Source organism: Anolis sagrei, chromosome 4, assembly GCF_037176765.1.
Source record: "Anolis sagrei isolate rAnoSag1 chromosome 4, rAnoSag1.mat, whole genome shotgun sequence".
Lineage (NCBI taxonomy): Eukaryota > Metazoa > Chordata > Lepidosauria > Squamata > Dactyloidae > Anolis > Anolis sagrei.
This window is the reverse complement of record NC_090024.1, coordinates 245,362,623-245,382,688: the sequence shown is the minus strand read 5'-3', so window position 1 is coordinate 245,382,688 and position 20,066 is coordinate 245,362,623. Positions and strand designations below refer to the sequence as shown.

General features: G+C 45.6%; 1 protein-coding gene across 1 annotated transcript in view; it reads left to right on the top strand.

Annotated features, from left to right (window-relative positions):
• CTNNBL1 (catenin beta like 1) overlaps positions 1-18,043 on the top strand; it is a 209,361-nt gene extending 191,318 nt beyond the window's left edge. Inside the window, exons 14-16 of the mRNA XM_067468297.1 lie at positions 8,468-8,605; positions 9,251-9,323; positions 17,841-18,043. Of these exons, the coding sequence (XP_067324398.1) occupies positions 8,468-8,605; positions 9,251-9,323; positions 17,841-17,929 (300 nt within the window). The 3' untranslated portion in view covers positions 17,930-18,043. The remainder of the gene's footprint in view (positions 1-8,467; positions 8,606-9,250; positions 9,324-17,840) is intronic.
• The last annotated feature ends 2,023 nt before the right edge of the window (positions 18,044-20,066 follow it).

The window sequence follows — 20,066 nt, the reverse complement described above, 5'->3', positions numbered from 1 at the left end:
GGAACGCGGGTCCTTCAGCCGCAGAATGGAAATACTTGGCATGCCAGGTGGGCCTTCAGTCTTTCTCGTGCTGCAACCTGTGGCTGCCTTATATCTTTGCTGGCCAGCCCTCAAGTGAGGGAGGAGGGTCGAGGTTTGCAGGAGAGAATGGAGCAAGGAGTTGAGATCTGGGTGCAAATGCGACGTGAGCTTCTCTGCCTTTCCAGAGTCAGCTTCATTATAGAAGCACAGACGTCCCACCTCGGGTCTATGTATCCAGTCCAAACCCTTTCTGCCAAGCAGGAAGGCACAATCCAAGCCCTCCCAAAAGATGGTCATCTAGCCAGCTGCGCCCATACCTTGGGAAGTCTGATCTGGACACGGTGGTCCATGCCCTTGTTCCATCCCGAATAGATTACTGCAATGCACTCTACATGGAGTTGCCTTTGAAAACTGTTATTTATTTATTTGTTTATTTATTTGCTTTGCTTATATACCGCTGTATCTCAAGCCCGAAGGCGACTCACGGCGGTTCACAAACAGTAAAAACAGTAGAAACAGCAGTGGTTCCATACAGCATATAACAATTGACTTAACACATTATCCATAAATTACCAATAAGCAATTACAATGCACAATTATTACAAAAAACAACCGTACCCAATCTTCTCATCATCCAAGCGTAGTCCAGGTTCGTCATCCATTGTTCCATTCCTATGTTCCATTACCAGATTGCACTGTTCAGATGGTAGCCAGATTACTCACTGGAGTGACATACCACCCCCCTGCTGTGTCAGCTCCACTGGCTGTTGATTCAGTTCTGAGCACAATTCAAAGTGCTGGTCTTGGCCTATAAAGCCCTATACTTTTCTGGCCCAGCTTTCTTGTCCGAACAAATAGGGAGGGATAGCCAATACTCCAGAGGACAGGAGCAGGATTCAAAACGATCTTGACAGATTAGAGAGATGATTGGCCAACACTAACAAAATGAAGTTCAACAGTGACAAATGCAAGATACTCCACTTTGGCAGAAAAAAACGAAATGCAAAGATACAGAATGGGGGACAATGCCTGGCTCGAGAGCAGTATGTGTGAAACAGATCCTGGAGTCCTTGTGGACAACAAGTTAAACATGAGCCAACAATGTGATGTGGTGGCAAAAAAAGCCAATGGGTTTTAGGCCTGCATCAAGAGGAGCCTAGTGTCTAGATCTAAGGAAGTAATGTTCCCCATGCTCTATTCTGCTTTGGTTAGACCACACCTGGAATATTGCGTCCAATTCTGGGCACCACAATTCAAGAGAGATATTGACAAGCTGGAATGTGTCCAGAGGAGGGCAACTCAAATGATCAAGGGTCTGTAGAACAAGCCCTACGAGGAGCGGCTTAGGAAACTGGGCATGTTTAGCCTGAAGAAAAGAAGGCTGAGAGGAGATATGATAGCCATGTATAAATATGTGAGAGGAAGCCACAGGGAGGAGGGAGCAAGCTTGTTTTCTGCTTCCCTGGAGACTAGGACGCGGAACAATGGCTTCAAACTACAAGAGAGGAGGTTCCATCTGAACATGAGGAAGAACTTCCTGACTGTGAGAGCCATTCAGCAGTGGAACTCTCTGCCCCGGAGTGTGGTGGAGGCTCCTTCTTTGGAAGCTTTTAAGCAGAGGCTGGATGGCCATCTGTCAGGGGTGATTTGAATGCAATATTCCTGCTTCTTGGCAGAATGGGGTTGGACTGGATGGCCCAGGAGGTCTCTTCCAACTCTTTGATTCTATGATTCTATGAAGGGAGGCCACCGCAGCCAGCCTTCATTATGGCAAGTTCTGATCCCTTCAACCTGGCAGGGACTTGCAAGAAATGTCCCTCTTGGTTGAGCCCAGCACCCACCACCTCCTGTCTCCAGCTGGACCAGACAGAGCCAGAGCCTGGGTCAGGAGCTTGCCACCTCTGCAGCTGAGGAGAGCCTGGGCTTGGCCATCTCCCGCCTGTCAGCCGATGCTCATTAGCAGGAGGGGAGCTTGTTTGAACTTCGCAGGAGCCCATCTTAGAGCTGTCTTCGCCCATCAGCGCAGGGCATCTCCCCGCAGATCAGGAGTGGCACCTGAGCCCTCACTGCTTGGGAGGTTGGCATCTTGACAGCTTCAACAGAGAGAGAATTTGGGAGGGAGAGAGAGAGAGAGAAGGGGGGCAGACTGCCTGGGTGACTGTTTAGTTATTTGCACAACAAACAGATTAGCATTTGGGAGGGACTCCAGAGGGGCTGCAGTGGATGCCAACGAGGCCAAAAAGGCCCCCGGTGGCATTGCCTGCCCTCTACGACCAAAGGACGTATTTTTGCTTAATTTCCTTTCCGGCACTTTGCAATCCATGCAGTCTGGAGGGGAAGAGCATGCCTCCATGTTTGCTTGTTGCACAAATTGCCCGTTCCTGCGCAAAGCATGGTCCATTCTCCTGGTGTTGTGCCCTTGACTTTTTGGATGAACTCCACTGGCTCTGAAATGAAAAATTTGGGGGGTCGATAAAGCAGATGGGCAGAAATCACAGGGAAGAGGAAGTCTCCTGTGATGGTTTTTTTACCTGGCCAAGAAGTGCTTCCTCTCTGCAAGGAGGAGTTCAGAAGAGCCTCCAGCAAATCTGAGTCGGTCTTCCAGCATTGCAGGAACCTTGGCTTTGAAGTCACAAAAGAGGCAGAAGAAAAAAGGAAGGCTTGTATTGGGAAACCGGGAAATGTAGTAGCCCTGTGGCTAGTGGGAGGGGAAGGGAGGAGAGCTCAGATATTTGGTCATTTGCCTCCTCCCCACTCCTTCCCTCCCTCTTTCCCTCTTGCAAGTGGATATTCCAGATACAAAAAAAGCTGGACATATGGGGGCTCCAAAGCCAGGTGCCTCCACTTGCAATAACACAAGCCACGAAGCAGCCCACCTTCATGGTGACAAAGCTTGCTTGCATATACAGGCAATTCCTGAGTTGCAAACATCCGACTTACAAATGAGTCTTAGTTAAGAACAGGGGTGAGACAATAGGAAGTGAGGGGAATCTACCCCTAGGAAGGGAAAATCACTCCTGAAAAAGTTGTTATTTTTGGGAATCAAAGCTGTTAGAGTCAAAAATAACAACTCTTCCAGGAGTGAATTTCCTGGAACAGGATAATAAGCAGATTTCATAACCATCAGAAACTTAAGTGTGGTAAGTCAAGATTAGCTTCCATTATGGAAGCTTCTGCAATCCCGTGCCATCCAGGATGGCACCGGATTGCAGAGTCACAACTTTAGGTTCAAAATATTTACTGAAGTAAAAAAGAATGCCCAAAGGATCCTTCCATGTAAGAACTGCCCACTATCCTTCAGCTGCTCTTCCCTTACCTACTATATGCCTGCTCTCCTATTTTGCAAGTACCTTTCAGCACCTAAGAAGCTCTTGCGAGCATCTTTTAGGACCCAGTTCGCTTTGTGTGTAAGGGAAACATGTCATCCCTACAATCTTACTCTCCGGGATCTTTGCCAGGCCACTATGAATCACCACTTCCAAGATGAACAAAACACTGGTTTATTTCATATTGTGCAATAGGAAGGCGGACAGACAGCATAACACTCCGTATGCTGGTACCAAACTGCCGCGCCGATTGGGACAACCATTGAGTTTATATACTCTCAGGAGGGCGGTGGTCCAACTTCCCTTCTTTGCCTTATTTAGACATTCCTTGCATGTTGGTAACTTCCCTTTTCGACCCTATTTGGGCATATGTACATTGGACCACCCCAAACTCCTCCTCTTCCCAGAATAACACACCTTCAGTAACATAACACGTCCCTTGTACCCTTGTGGTCAACCCAGTGGTCAGCTACCAGTAAACATGTAGTAACCTTGTACCCTGTGGTTACCTCTTGTTCCAAGGAACTATGGGGTAACTATGTTTTCTTGTGGTCAGCATGTTCCAGGCAACCATGGGGCAATCATGTACCTTTTGGTCAAGCAGTAGCATTCATGGAGCAAGGGTGCCTTGGTCAATCATCCTGTTTATCACAAGAGACCAAGTACGGCCCTGCCCCAGGCACCTTGGAATGTTCCCAATATGATATGCATGTAGCCTATATTTCTGTAGCATCCCAGAAGCCCCTAATATGGCTTATTGTCCCCCTCATGTGCAGCAGCTCACTTCCACAAGACCAAGGCAGTTTTGCCTCCATAAGTTTGTAATGCATGCAGAGGAGAAAGAGAAAGTTACAAGCTGGGTAGATGCGGGGAATGCCGTGGATTTCAGTAAGGCCTTCGACAAGGTCCCCCATGACCTTCTGGCAAGGAAACTAGTCCAATGTGGGCGAGGCAAAACTACGGTGAGGTGGATCTGTAATTGGTTGAATGGACGAACCCAGAGGGTGATTCTTCCCAAGGCTTCCTCTTCGTCCTGGAAAGAAGTGACGAGTGGAGTGCCATCTGCAGGGTTCCGTCCTGGGCCTGGTCCTGCTCAGGATCTTTATTAATGACTTAGATGAAGGGTTAGAAGGCATGATCATCAAGTTTGCAGATGACACCAAATTGGGAGGGATAGCCAAGACTCCAGAGGACAGGAGCAGGATTCAAAACCATATTGACAGGTTAGAGAGATAGGCCAAAACTAACACAATGAAGTTCAACAGTGACAAATGCAAGATACTCCACTTTGGCAGGAAAAACGAAATGCAAAGAGACAGAATGGGGGATGCCTGGCTCAAGAGCAGTAAGTGTGAAAAGGATCTTGGAGTCCTCGTGGACAACAAGTTAAACATGAGCCAATGTGATGTGGCGGCAAAAAAAGCCAATGGGATTTTGGCCTGCATCAAGAGGAGCATAGTGTCTAGGTCCAGGGAAGTCCTGCTCCCCATGCTCTATTCCGCTTTGGTTAGACCACACCTGGAATATTGTGTCCAATTCTGGGCACCACAATTCAAGAGAGATATTGACAAGCTGGAATGTGTCCAGAGGAGGGCGACTAAAATGATCAAGGGTCTGGAGAACAAGCCCTATGAGGAGTGGCTTAAGGAGCTGGCCATGTTTAGCCTGAAGAAGAGAAGGCTGAGAGGAGATAGGATAGCCATGTATAAATATGTGAGAGGAAGCCACAGTTAGGAGGGAGCAAGCTTCCTTTCTGCTTCCCTGGAGACTAGGACGCAATGGAACAATGGCTTCAAACTACAAGAGAGGAAATTCTATCTGAACATGAGGAAGAACTTCCTGACTGTGAGAGCCGTTCAGCAGGGGAACTCTCTGCCCCGGAGTGTGGTGGAGCCTCCTTCTTTGGAAGCTTTTAAACAGAGGCTGGATGGCCATCTATTGGAGGTGATTTGAATGCAATATTCCTGCTTCTTGGCAGAATGGGGTTGGACTGGATGGCCCATGAGGTCTTTTCCAACTCTATGATTCTATGATTCTATGAAACGGAGGAAGAAGACTTCTTTCCTTGCTTAGCTTTGCCTACCTGCCCTCCACAAAGGGCTCTCTAATGAGAGAAGATCTTGGTCCAGGGCTGAGAGCTCACCTGGAGAGAGCTCACATTCCGAGCCACTGGGCCATAAATCCCACTGAGCGGCAGGGAGCCCTCCTTGAGATGGCAAAACAAAATTCCAGTGTGAGGATAGCAAAAGGTCAGGCGTGGCATGAATTACGGCGGACAAAGAAGAGGGAGAGGAAGGCAGCCTCCGGGCTCGGAGCAGCCTCTGCCAAGGCCAGCTCCACTCCAGAATGGTTGAACGGGCGCTAAAGGAGGAATGCTTGGATATGTAATTTAGTCTTTTAACATTATAGTTGTTATTTGTTATCTTAAATGGCTTTTATGCCACCCTAAAATCATCAGATATTGTTCCCATGTGCCTTCAAGTCTTTTCTGACTTACGGCGAACTTATCACAGGGCTCTCTTGTTCAAATGTCTTTGTGGCTGAGAGAATGTGACCTGCCCAAGGTCACCCACTGGGTGACCATGGCCAAGCTGCTTTGAGTTTCCTTTGTGGAGAGAAAAGGCAGGTAAATAAACATAATGCATTGTGTTTATTCACACCTTTCGGAAACAATACAATACTTTTAGCAACACTATTCAGAAAAAACATCTACTTCTGCTTCATTGACTATTCTAAAGCCTTTGACTGTGTGGATCATAATAAATTGTGGCAAGTTCTTAGTGGGATGGGCATCCCAAGCCACCTTGTCTTTCTCCTGAGGAATCTGTACAAGGACCAAGTAGCAACAGTCAGAACTGACCACGGAACAGGAGACTGGTTCAAGATTGGGAAAGGCGTACGGCAAGGCTGCATCCTCTCACCCAACCTTTTTAACTTGTATGCAGAACACATCATGCGATGTGCGGGGCTGGATGAATGCAAAGCTGGGGTGAAAATTGCTGGAAGAAACATTCACAACCTCAGATATGCAGATGACACCACCCTGATGGCTGAAAGCGAGGAGGAGCTGAGGAGCCTTCTAATCAAGGTGAAAGAAGAAAGCGCAAAAGCCGGGTTGCAGCTAAATGTCAAAAAAACCAAGATTATGGCAACAAGAATGATTGACAACTGGAAAATAGAGGGAGAAACCGTGGAGGCCGTGACAGACTTTGTATTTCTAGGGGCAAAGATTACTGCAGATGCAGACTGTAGCCAGGAAATCAGAAGACGCTTACTTCTTGGGAGAAGAGCAATGTCCAGTCTCGATAAAATAGTAAAGAGTAGAGACATCAGACTGACAACAAAGATCCGCCTAGTCAAAGCCATGGTATTCCCTGTAGTCACCTACGGATGTGAGAGCTGGACCTTAGGGAAGGCTGAGCGAAGGAAGAGAGATGCTTTTGAGCTGTGGTGTTGGAGGAAAGTGCTGAGAGTGCCTTGGACTGCGAGAAGATCCAACCAGTCCATCCTCCAGGAAATAAAGCCCGACTGCTCACTGGAGGGAAGGAGACTAGAGACAAAGTTGAAGTACTTTGGCCACATCATGAGGAGACAGGAAAGCCTAGAGAAGACAATTATGCTGGGGAAAGTGGAAGGCAAAAGGAAGAGGGGCCGACCAAGGGCAAGATGGATGGATGGCATCCTTGAAGTGACTGGACTGACCTTGAGGGAGCTGGGGGTGGTAACGGCTGACAGGGAGCTCTGGCATGGGCTGGTCCATGAGGTCACGAAGAGTCGGAGACGACTGAACGAATGAACAACAAATTGTTGTTATTATTATTATTATTATTATTATTATTATTATTATTAACACAACAAGATGAGTCCGCAGCAGACAAGGTCCACTGGGTTTCCATGCTAAGCAGGGATTGGGACCCAAGTCTCCAGAGTCACAGTCAAATCATGTTTAAAGGATTATTATTATTTGAAACACAACAAGATGAGTCCACAGCAGACAAGATCACTCTGCTGGCTGTTGTATTGGATCATACGTCGGACCCTTTCCAAGTGTCTAGGACTGTGTGATGTATCTGCAAATAATGTGTGCAGATCCCAGTAAGGTGGCCTTTTGCAGCTGTCAGATGGTAATTTTGTCAGCGCCAATTGTGTTTAAGTGCAGGCCAAGGTCTTGAGGCACTGCACCCAGTATGCCGATCACCACTGTGACCACCTTGACTGGTTTGCGCTAGAGTCTTTGCAGTTCTTTAAATCCTCATATCGTGTCAGCTTTTCCAGTTGTTTCTCTTCAATCCTGCTGTGACTTGGGATTGCAACATCAACAATCCATACTTTGTTTTTTTCCACCATCGTGAGGTCAGGAATATTGTGCTCCAAAACTCTGTCAGTCTGATTTAGGAAGTCCCAGAAGAGTTTGACGTGTTCATTCTCCGTAACTTTTTCTGGCTTGTGATCCCACCAGTTCTTTGTCGCCGGCAGATGGTGTTTGTGGCACAGGTTCCAATGAATCATCTGAGCAAGGGTGTTGTGCCTCTGCTTGGAGTCTGTCTGTGCGATCTTCTTGCAGCAGCTGAGGATGGGATCTTTCATTTCAACTACTTCCTTGCAGAGTCTACATTTGGGATCTGTTGCCGACTTTTCAATTCTGGATTCTTATTCTTCTTAGTCTTATTATTTAATAGCTGGCCTAGTTATATGCAAAAACCACTTGCATTTTTAGACAAGAGTTATTTTTAGAAGGCTGAGAGAGTGGGACTCGCCCAAGGCCACCCAATGGGTTTCCATGGCCAAGTGGGGATTCGAACCCTGCTTTCCAGTCATTGTCCGGTGCTCAAACCACTACATGGCTCTTCCATGCACAATCCTGACCCCAAGAGAAAATGGGAGTGAAGCTTTATCCTGTTCCCTTTTTCCAGAGCTTTTCATTGCAATGTTCAGTTTTCATGTCTTAGGCCCACTTCCTGGCCAAGGCAGGATGTGTTGCTGCAGCTAGTTGATCCTACATGATCTCCCTGCACCACGAGCCTCCACCCTTGCAAGGACTCTGGGCATTCCTGGAAAGAGCCTCCAGCCAAGGAGCTGGTCTGGGGCCCACATTCTCAGCCTCCTTTCCCTTCTTCCAGGACATGGTGCGCCGTGGGGAGATCATTGATGACGACATGGAGGACGAGTTCTATCTCCGCCGCCTGGACGCCGGTCTCTTCATCCTCCAGCTCATCTGCTACATCATGGCGGAGATCTGCAACGCCAGCATCCCACAGGTGAGAGTTGGGCCCCTTGGACGTTGTTTTTGTGGGCTCTCCTGGTTTCCTCCACAGCCCTACCACGTCTTTGTGTCCTCAGCCATGTGGGGTTGGACTGGATGGCCCACCAGGTCTCTTCCAACTCTAGGATTCTATTATTCTGTCTGATCTGGGTGCAGATGACTGTTGCACATCCCAGTTTTCTTCCTCTTTCCATCATCGTCTTCCTCCTCCACCATCATCACCAGCTGTCAATCAGTGATACTGGGCAGAGTGGTGCATCTGTTGCAGATCAGAGCTGGCAGAAACAGGGCTCATTCCATCTCACCTTACTGCCACAGATTGCTCTCACAGTGGAAACGCAGAGCCTTGTTCATTTGCAGCCATTCCCAGGAGCCTGAATGTTGGCTGCACTGAGCAAAATCATCCCTGAATGCCGTGCTTTCTTTGAACCCTTCTGCTCCTCGTCTCCCCTGCCTGTTGGAAGCCTTCTGCAAAGAGCATCCTGCAAGGTTTAATTCAGCCAGAAAATCCCAAGCCGCTGAAAGATGCAATACAGCGTTTCCCCGTTTCTGTTTCCACTTGAGTGACCCTGCATTTTTCTCTCTCCTCATTCTCTCTCTCTCCTTTTTTGTTGTTGTGCTGCTGTTTTTCCCCGACCAGATTCGCCAGAGGGTCCACCAGATACTGAACATGCGGGGAAGCTCCATCAAAATAGTCCGGCACATCATCAAAGGTGAGCTCCTCAAAGTCAGGAATGGGGGAAGCCCTAATGGCCTCAAGAAACTCCCTGGGAATGGAAATGCACAATTTCAGAGGCCTAGGGTGGGAAGACCTCCAGAGGTCATCTAGACCAACCATTCAGGGATGCAGCAATGCACTACTCAAACACTCCTGGAAGATATCCATCTAGACTTTATTTAAAGACCTCCAGAGAAGGGGAGTCCGACACTCCGTTTCCATGTGTTATATATGTAGGTGTATCTAGGTTGGCCAAATACCAAAAATATAACAAAGTGCAAAAAACACATTCATTAGGCTTGCCAATGCATGGGCAAACTTTGTCCCTCCAGGTGTTTTGGACTTCAACTCCCACAATTCCTAACAGCCTACCGGCTGTTAGGAATTGTGGAAGTTGAAGTCCAAAACACCTGGAGGGACAAAGTTCACCCAAGCCCAGGCTAACCCAAAATACCTTTCCCAAGCCCTTGATGCACACTTGTTTCTTAGACCCATAGAATGTTGGAATGCATCTATACGAGAGGTGGCCCTCCAGGTGTGTGGGGCTCCAACTCCCAGAAGCCCTAGCTTGTCTAATGGCCAGGAATTCTGGGAGAGCAAGTTCAGAACACCTGGAGGGATGCAAATTGGACACCACTGATCTAACAGCCTTTCTCAACCTGTGTGTCACGACCTCCAGAGGGGTCGTGAGAGGGGTACCATAGGATTATATGTTCACCATGGGGGTTCTGTGAAGAAAATTTGGCCCAATTCTATCATTTGTGGGTTTCAGAATGCTCTTTGATTGTAGGTTAAGGTAAAGATTTTCCCCTGACATTTAAGGCCAGTCGTGTGCGACTCTGGGGTGTGATGCTTATCTCCATTTCTAAGCCGAAGAGCCAGCGTTGTCCGTAGACACCTCCTAGGTCATGTGGCAAGGAGCGCCGTTACTGCAAGGAACGCTGTTACCTTCCCGCCGGAGCGGTACTTACTCATCTACTCACATTTGCTTGTTTTCAAACTGCTAGGTTGGCAGAAGCTGGGGCTAACAGCGGGTGCTCACTCCGCTCCCCGGATTTGAACCTGGGACCTTTCAGTCAACAAGTTCAGCAGCTCAGTGCTTTAACCTTCTGTGTCACCTCTTTGATTGTAGGTGAACTATAAATCCCAGCAATTACAACACCCAAATGTCACAGTTTGTTTCCACAAACTCCACCAGTGTTCACATTTGGGCATATTGAGTATCCGTGCCAAGTTTGGTCCAGATCCATCATTGTTTGAATCCATAGTGCTCTCAGGATGTAGGTGAACTACAACTCCAAAACTCAAGGTCAATGCCCACCAAACCCTTCTGTTGATCATAGGAGTTCTGTGTGCCCAGTTTGGTTTGATTCCATCATTGGTGGAGTTCGGAATGCTCTTTGATTGTAGATGAACTATAAATCCCAGCAACTACAACTCCCAAATGACAACATCAATCTCCCGCCAACCCCACCAGTATTCAAATTTGGGCGTATTGGGTATTTGTGCCAAATATGGACCAGTGAATGAAAATACATCCTGCGTACCAGATATTTACATTACGATTCATTTCCTGCAAACCAGATATTGATGATTCATAACAGTTGGAAATCACAGTGATGAAATAGCAATAATTTTAGGGTTGGGGGTCACCACAACCTCAAGAACTGTATTAAGAGGTTGCAGCATTAGAGAGGTTGAGAAACACTGCTGTAGAACAAATGCAGGCTGGCCCCACTTTGACCACCATGGATCAGTGCTATCCTGGGAGTCATGGTTTGGTGAGACTCCAGAACGCTTTGGCCGAAGAGCTTGCAAAACTACAAATCCCAGGGCTCTGTAACATGGTCAGTTTTCATCTATTCCATCTGAAAGGAGATTCTATCTGAACATTAGGAAGAACTTCCTGACTGTGAGAGCCGTTCAGCAGTGGAACTCTCTGCCCCAGAGTGGGGTGGAGGCTCCTTCTTTGGAGGTTTTGAAGCAGAGGCTGGATGGCCATCTGTCAGGGGTGCTTTGAATGCAATATTCCTGCTTCTTGGCAGAATGGGGTTGGACTGGATGATGGCCCAGGAGGTCTCCTCCAACTCTAGGATTCTATGATTCCGTGATCCAAGTCCCTGATGCAGATGTTGCAGGGACCCCATTTGGAGCTTGCTTGCCTTTGTGCCCCCTCCTTTTGCCTGCAAGGCTCTTGCCTGCCTCCCCCCTCTCCCCCTCCCACCCCCATCGCTCACCTGCCTTCTTTGCATGCTAATTGCCAGCCTGTGTTTGAGCTTGATTTTTATGGCCTACATATTTCCCCGGTTTCTCTGGCAGCCTGGCAGCTGATGGCTCCCTGGGGAGGGAGCAGAGTGGCTCCTTCGTCTTCTTCTTTGGATGCAAACAAGGGAGGAGAGGAGGGGGCCTCCACGGGCTTTTGGACTGGGCTGAGGGGCATCCTGGCACTTGCAGAGGGAGACACTTTCGGGAGGGAGGAGCAGCCCAAGGGCATCTAGACCCTTCCAAAAACACCAAGACCTTTTTACTTAATATTTATTGAATTTTCCATATATATATATATATATATGGAGCCCCCGGTGGCGCAGTGGGTTAAAGCGCTGAGCTGCTGAGCTTGTTGATCGAAAGGTCGCAGGTTCGATTCCGGGGAGCGGCGTGAGCTTCCGCTGTCAGCCCTAGCTTCTGCCAACCTAGCAGTTCGAAAACATGCAAATGTGAGTAGATCAATAGGTACCGCTCCGGCGGGAAGGTAACGGCGCTCCATGCAGTCATGCCGGCCACATGACCTTGGAGGTGTCTACGGACAACGCTGGCTCTTTGGCTTAGAAATGGAGATGAGCACCACACCCCAGAGTCAGACATGACTGGACTTAATGTCAGGGGACTACCTTTACCTTTTATATATATATATATATATATATATATATATATATATATTAGGGCTGGGCAGTTTCGTTCGTTAATTTCGTAATTCGTTATTAATTCGTATTTAAATTAGCTTACGATCCGATATCGAGCCATGTAGGAGCAATTAAAAATCGAAACAAATTGTTTCGTAATTGTTTCGTAATTGTTTCCGTATGTCTGGTGCAAGTTTTATAGTTGTTGTTTGTTTTATCACACCAACAGTCAACAACAGAGGGAGAGGGAAGCTTCAGAAGTCCCCCCTGTCCCATTTGGAGGGGTTTTTTTTGCATATTGTGCAATCGCGTCTGCCATTAACGAATAGATTTGTAATTGTTTCGTAATTGTTTCGTAATTTACGAAATTTCGTATATTTCGAACTTTTTTAAAGAAAAATTTCGGAATTCTTTTAAAAAATGAAACGCAAAAACCCCCTAAAAACGAATCGAGTTTAGAAACAAATTTTTCCGTGGTTACCCAGCCCTAATATATATGCAACTTAAATCCTCTTGATGACAAATAAAAGCAGAAATACTAAAATAATGCAACCAAAACTATACTAAAATAATCCCTTAGTCATCCCTCCCCATTGGTTCCCCCACCACCACTGTGTTCCCCCCCTTTTAAGATACAAATAAATTATTATTATTATTATTACTATTACTATTATTATTTTACTGACACAAAAACCCAGTATGTTACAGCAAACGAGATCTATATGCTGGATTTCGTATCACAAAATCACAAGTCGATAACTTCCCAAGCGTCTAGGACTGTGCGATGTATTTTCGAATGATGCGCACAGATCCAAGTCAGGTGGTGTTTTGCAGTTGACAGATTGTGATTTTGTCGATGTTTATTGTTTCCGAATGCCGGCTGAGATCTTTTGGCATGGCACCCAGTGCGCCAATGACCACTGGGACCATCTGGACTGGTTTATGCCGTCAAAGCCTTTGCAGATCGATTTTGAGGTCTTGATAGCGGCTGAGTTTTTCCTGTTGTTTTTCCTCAATGCGACTGTCACCCGGAATGGCGACATCAATAATCCAGACTCATGATGTCTGGCCTGTTGTGTTCCAAAACTTTGCCAGTCTGGATTCGAAAGTCCCACGGGATTTTTGCGTGTTCATTTTCCACAACCTCATTTTCCACCAATTCTTTACTGCTGGCAGGTGGTCCTTGTGACATAAGTTCCAGTGAATCATCTGAGCCACAGAGTTGTGCCTTTGTTTGTAGTCCGTTTGTGCAATTTTCTTGCAGCAACTGAGGATATGATCCATGGTTTCCTCAGCTTCCTTGCACAATCTGCATTTTGGGTCATCGGCTCATTTTTCAATCCTGGTCTTAATGGCCTTGGTTCTGATGGCTTGCTCCTGGGCTGCAAGAATCAGGCCTTCTTCTGTCTCCTTTTTCATGAGCCATAACCAGGTCTTCTCCCTGTCAACTTTTCCTTCAGTTTTGTCAAGGAACTGCTCATGCAATGCTTTGTTTTGCCAGCTGTCAACTCTGGTTTGTAGTGCAGTTTTCTTGCACTGGTTCTTTGTCTGCTGTGCTTTGAAAAGCTCCCAGTTATTGTCTTCATTATGAACTCATCTTGTTGTGTATAGAATATTATTATTATTATTATTATTATTATTATTATTATTATTCTATACACAATAAGATGAATTCACAGCAACCAAGATCACTATGCTGGCTTTTGCACTCAATCAAATGTTGGACCATTCCCAAGTGTCTAGTACTGTGTGATGTATCGGCAGATCCAAGTAGGGTGGTAATTTTGTCAGTGCCTATTGTTTTTAAGTCCAGGCCAAGGTCTTTAGGCACTGCACCCAATGTGCCGATCACCACTGGGACCACCTTTACTGGTTTGTACCAGAGTATTTGCAGTTCAATCTTTAAATCCTCATATCATGTTAGCTTTTCCAGTTGCTTCTCATCGATTCTGCTGTCACCTGGGATTGTGACATCGACGATCCATACTTTGTTTTTCCCTGTGTTGCTTTTATTGCTTTTGTGATGTCTTATACTTTTTAATGTTTTTTTTTATCTATATTATGTTTTATGTATACTGATTTGTTGGAAGCCGCCTTGAGTTGCCAATTGGCAGAGAAAGGCAGTATACAAATACAGTAAATAAATAAAATAAAATAAATCAGGAGTCGTGTGCTCCAAAACTCTTGTCAGTCTAAATTCGGATTTGTGTTTGGATATCAGGCTGTTCCCAAGGACCTGGGATTTTCATAGTATGTGCACAGTTGTTGATGTTGTTGTTGTTGTTGTTGTTGTTGTTGTTGTTGTATTATACTGTTACAAGCTGATAATTAAAAGGAGTTTAAGATAGTCCAACTAGGTGGAATAAAGGATCTAAGCAAGGATCTAAATTACTCCAGAGTTGGGCTTTGTGCAGTTTTGAGATTTGTGCACTCCCATGTATTGTTGTGTAATTGGCCTAATACTGTTTTTACTCTATGCTAATGCTCACTTTTTTTGACTAAATTACCTTCCCAAAATTAGGTTGCACATTAGAGTCGCGTAATTTGGTAAATACTTTTTTGTCCAACTAGGTGGAGTAAAGGATCTAAGCAAGGATCTAAATTACTCCAGAGTTGGGCTTTGTGCAGTTTTGAGATTTGTGCACTCCCATGTATTGTTGTGTAATTGGCCTAATACTGTTTTTACTCTATGCTAATGCTCACTTTTTTTGACTAAATTACCTTCCCAAAATTAGGTTGCACATTAGAGTCGCGTAATTTGGTAAATACTTTTTTGTGTTTCGGGGTTTTGAAAATAGAGGTGCTCATTAGATTCGATGGCGCATTAGACTTGTGTAAATACTGTAATAATGATAATAATATGCTCTACTTTCTTCTCTTAATGAGATTGAGAGTGGCCAGCAACTCCGAAAACAGTGCAAGCTCCAATTAAAAACCCACAACATCCAAACATGAAAATAGAGTTAAACAGAATTGTTCAAACAAATAGTTAAAATCACTTAAAAATACATAAAATAAAAAGACATTGAAGACGTTGCAAACACAGTCGACTTCTTCTCGCCTGCATCTATCAAGATGTTATAAAATATTTAAAATATTATAACGTACTTCTATTCTACCAGTTGCATCAACGAAATAGAGAGAAGTAGACAAAGATCTCTATCAAAGGAAGAGTAATTTTTTTGGCCATGTTCTAGAAGCATTCTCTCCTGATGTTTCACCCACATCTCTGGCAGGCATTCTCACAGATTGTGAGGTCTGTTGGAAACTAGGAAAATTGCTTTAAATACCAGTGGAATGCCCAGGGTGGGAGAAAGAACTCTTGTCTGTTGGAGGTAGGTGTGAATGTTTCAATTGGTCATCTTGGTTAGCATTTGATGGCCTAGCAGTTCTCAAGGTCTGGCTTCTTACTGCCTGGGGGCTTCCTTTGTTGAGAGCATTTTTCTTCTGTTGCCTGTCTATCTGACTTTCTTTCTTGGTTGCTTGCTTTCCTTTTTTCCATCTGGCATCATCACCATCATCATTGCATCTCCTACAGTATCAGCAATACTTATTTGTTTGTTTGTTTGTTTGTTTACAGTATTTATTTTCTGACTCAGGGCAGATCACAGTGCACACATACTGTTTATGAAATGGCGATGATCTCAGCTCACACACAAAGCACTGAAACACATCTCCTTATCTAAAAACTTAGTTTATTTAACACAAAACTATTTACACTAGAACTAAACTAAATTTAAATTGCTTTAAATTGTTTTTAAATTGTGTTTGATTTTAGCCTGTTCTTGTAAGCCGCTCCGAGCCCCAGGGGAGTGGCGGCATATAAGTTCGAATAATTAATTAATAAATAAACAAATAAACAGAACGAGAAACAAAAAACGTCTACATGGCTCAGCTGTTCGTTGCAATCCACTAACCAACACACTCTCACATTCCTCAGTGACGCAATGACGTATGGCGCACTCTACAACACTTTCCGCACTGAGATTTACGACTCCTTCTCCACGATACACTTAACCCTTTCCACACAGGAATTAAAATCTTAGGAACATTGCATTACAAAGTATTACATCTCTAAACACATAATCACTAACTTTGAAAACTACAAAGCACAATTAATCAAGGGAAGTCATGCTCCCCATGCTCTATTCCGCTTTGGTTAGACCACACCTGGAATATTGTGTCCAATTCTGGGCACCACAATTCAAGAGAGAGATTGACAAGCTGGAATGTGTCCAGAGGAGAGCGACTAAAATGATCAAGGGTCTGGAGAACAAGCCCTATGAGGAGCGGCTTAGGGAACTGGGCATGTTTAGCCTGAAGAAGAGAAGGCTGAGAGGAGATATGATAGCCATGTATAAATATGTGAGAGGAAGCCACAGGGAGGAGGAGGGAGCAAGCTTGTTTTCTGCTTCCTTGGAGACTAGGACGCAATGGAACAATGGCTTCAAACTACAAGAGAGGAGATTCCATCTGAACATGAGGAAGAACTTCCTGACTGAGAGCCGTTCAGCAGTGGAACTCTCTGCCCCGGAGTGTGGTGGAGGCTCCTTCTTTGGAAGCTTTTAAACAGAGGCTGGGTGGCCATCTGTCAGGGGTGATTTGAATGCAATATTCCTGCTTCTTGGCAGAATGGGGTTGGACTGGATGGCCCAGGAGGTCTCTTCCAACTCTTTGATTCTATGATTCTATGATTCTATGAACACTCACATATTCTTAACACATACATGGGAAACATTCAATGCCATAGGCACACAACATATATAGACAGACACACAGAGGCTATTTAACTTCGCAGCTTTATGAGGGTATGCTTTTTTTAAAATTCCAGGCACTGGGAGCTGTCGCTTCACCATACACTTGTGACACCGATAAAGTACTTCCTCATTCTTTGCATGCTGCTGGAGAGTTTTTTATGGAGTTGTAAATTAGTTAAATTAGCCTCCCCGTGTAAGCGGTACCTAAATTTCCTACTTGACAGATGCAACTGTCTTTCGGGGTGCAAAGGTCGATAGCAAGCTAGACAAATGGCCGGAAGCTCCGACTGGACTGGCTTCGAACTCATGACCTCTCGATCAGTAGTGATTTTAATGCAACTGACTCCCAACCAACCAACTGCCCCACAACCTGGTCCACAACCTGGTCCAACAACTTTGTTGTTGCTGTTATTGCTACACACCTTGACATCTGCTCTGGATCCAACAGCAAAACAACAGAGAGGAAGCAAACAAGGACATCTAATCACCTCTTAACAAAAGATTGCTCCAGGCACTGTTAGGCCATTAAATGCTAATCAAGGTGGTCAGTTGAAACATTCACACCTAGCTCCGGCAGACAAGAGTCCTTTGCCCCATCCTGGTCATTCCACAGATATATAAACCCTTTTTCCTAATTCCAACAGACCTCACTACCTCTGAGGATGCTTGCCATAGATGCAGGCGAAACGTCAGGAGAGAATGCCTCTAGAACATGGCCATAATATAGCCCGAAAAAACCTACAACTACCTTTCCTTTGCTGCTTCCATCTCTTGGGAGTTTGGAGGTCTTTGCCCCACACCGTGAGCTGCCTTCCTTTTCCCTCCTAACTCCTTTTCCCCCTTCTTTCCTTGCAGAGTATGCCGAGAACATTGGGGACGGGAAGAACCCTGAATTCCGGGAGAGCGAGCAGAAGCGGATCGTGGAGCTGCTGGACAACTTCTGAGCATCTTGTCTTTGGCTGGACATATCTGCATGGCAGCTTGGGAAAGGACTTTCTCGAAAATGGACTTCCTAAGGTTTTTAGGGATATTAAAGATGGTTTGTTTTGGTTTTTGTACATTAGTGTCTTCTTCTCTTCCTGGAGTGGTCCCTACTCTATCCTACAGGCCTTCTTCCTCTGCAAATTATGGCTGTGGGGAGGGGAAACAATAGTGGGCATTTGCCATGTGGATAGTTTGAAATCTCAACCCAAGGAGACTGTGGTGCACACAGAGCATTGCCAGCTGCCTGCTACCCTTGTGTGGGATTCAGACTATCTGATTTTGAGGCGCACATTGTGTGCCATCGCCTACATTGCAGAGCATGGGAATATTTGGTATCTATAGTAGAATAGTGTGCAGCGTAGCCAGGGCTATATATGAGCTTTTGGTAGGAGGCAGGAGAGAACATGCACAAAATGCTATGGTAAGGTTTGAATGGGGGGGTGGGGGTTGTCGTGTCAGAAACGACTTGAGAAACTTCAAGTCGCTTCTGGTGTGAAAGAATTGTCTGTCTGCAGAGACGTTGCCCTGGGGACACCCAGATGTGCTACCATCCTGTAGGAAACTTATCTCATGTCCTCACATGAGAAGCTAGAGCTGACAGACAGGAGCTCACCACGTCTCGTGGATTAAAACCCACTGACCTTCAGGTCAGCAGTTCAGTCAGCACAAGGGTTTAACCCATTGTGCCACCGCGGCTCAAATAAGGTAAAAAAACATACTTTTTATTGTTGCAGGGAATACATCTCAGACAAAAGAGTAGATTCACAAAAGAAAGTTACCCCACTTTGATAGAAATTGGTGGCTGTCATTCCTGTGTGTCAGGCCTCATGGTGCTCCCTTCTCAAGCAAAGGGTCATAAAGCACAATAAAGACTCCTTGGAGAAAAGGGAAAGTGACTTCTCCATGCAGACAAGAAGCAAATATACCTTGAGCTAGGTTCTTGTGAGTTTTTTCGAGCTATAGAGCCATGTTCTAGAGGCATTTCTCCTGACGTTTCACCTGCATCTATGGCAAGCATCCTCAGAGGTGTGAGGTCTTACCTTGAGCCTTCGACAATACAAAAATACTTTGGGTTATACAGATATATGAAACAGAGGCAAGTGTTGCCTTGTGCTCATTCAACCACATCAGAGTCGCCTTATTTCTGGGAAGAGTTGCAGAGGGATTTGGTGAGTCCGTAGTTTCAAGAAGCAGGGATGTTGGGATGCAGGATCGTGTAAAGCAAGAGGAAGGTAAGGGAGCTCAGCTCTTTCTCTGCCACGTCTTTGTCTCTCCCCTGTTTTCTCTTCATGTGGCACAAGGCCTACAAATAATGGGCAGACCACTTGGGTGGCAAGCTGAATTGACCGTTCATAAAGGGATGCCTGAATTCAAGCCAAGGGTCAGGAGGGTAGATGGGGAGAGGAAGGAGAAGGGAATGAATGGGGGTCAGGAATGGATGACTGCAAGGCTGGGTTTGCTTGGCTGAAAAACATGGTTGAGCAGACAATGGATGAATGGAGCCAATGGTTGCTTATGTACGTGAGAGAGCCAGGGTGGACAAAGGGTGCCTGCTTTTCATAGGAAGACATGGACCATGCCAAACCTCATGTGTCCCCTACTACTGATGGAGAGTCTGATCCTGCAAGAAATAGTTGTAGACGTTCTCTGTTTTGCAAGCTGCTTTGGTCTCCAACAAGAAAACTCTGGGGCAAAAAGAAATAGAAGAAAAATTGACATGAAGGTGTTGGGACATGCTGCATGTCCACTATTTCCAAGTGACCCAAAACTTCCAGGTTCTCTGTCCAGTCAGAAGCAAGAAGATCATTCAACATGTTTATTTGATCAAATCACCCTGCCGGGTAAACAAAGGAAAAGTGCCACTGAACTGAGATGCAACTCTGTTTTATAGTCAACGTCTTGAGCATGTGCACAGGTTATTTTATTTGAACTCTCCCTTGTCTTTATCTCTTCCTTTGTTCCTCTTTGGTGCCAGTTCTTATCAGTATTTTCTCAGCAACTATTTCCCCTTCCTGCACCTGCATGTCACTAGGCAATGCCTTCTGAACTTTTCACTTTGTCTGAACTTTTTACTTTGGCTGGTAATTTTCCATTCCA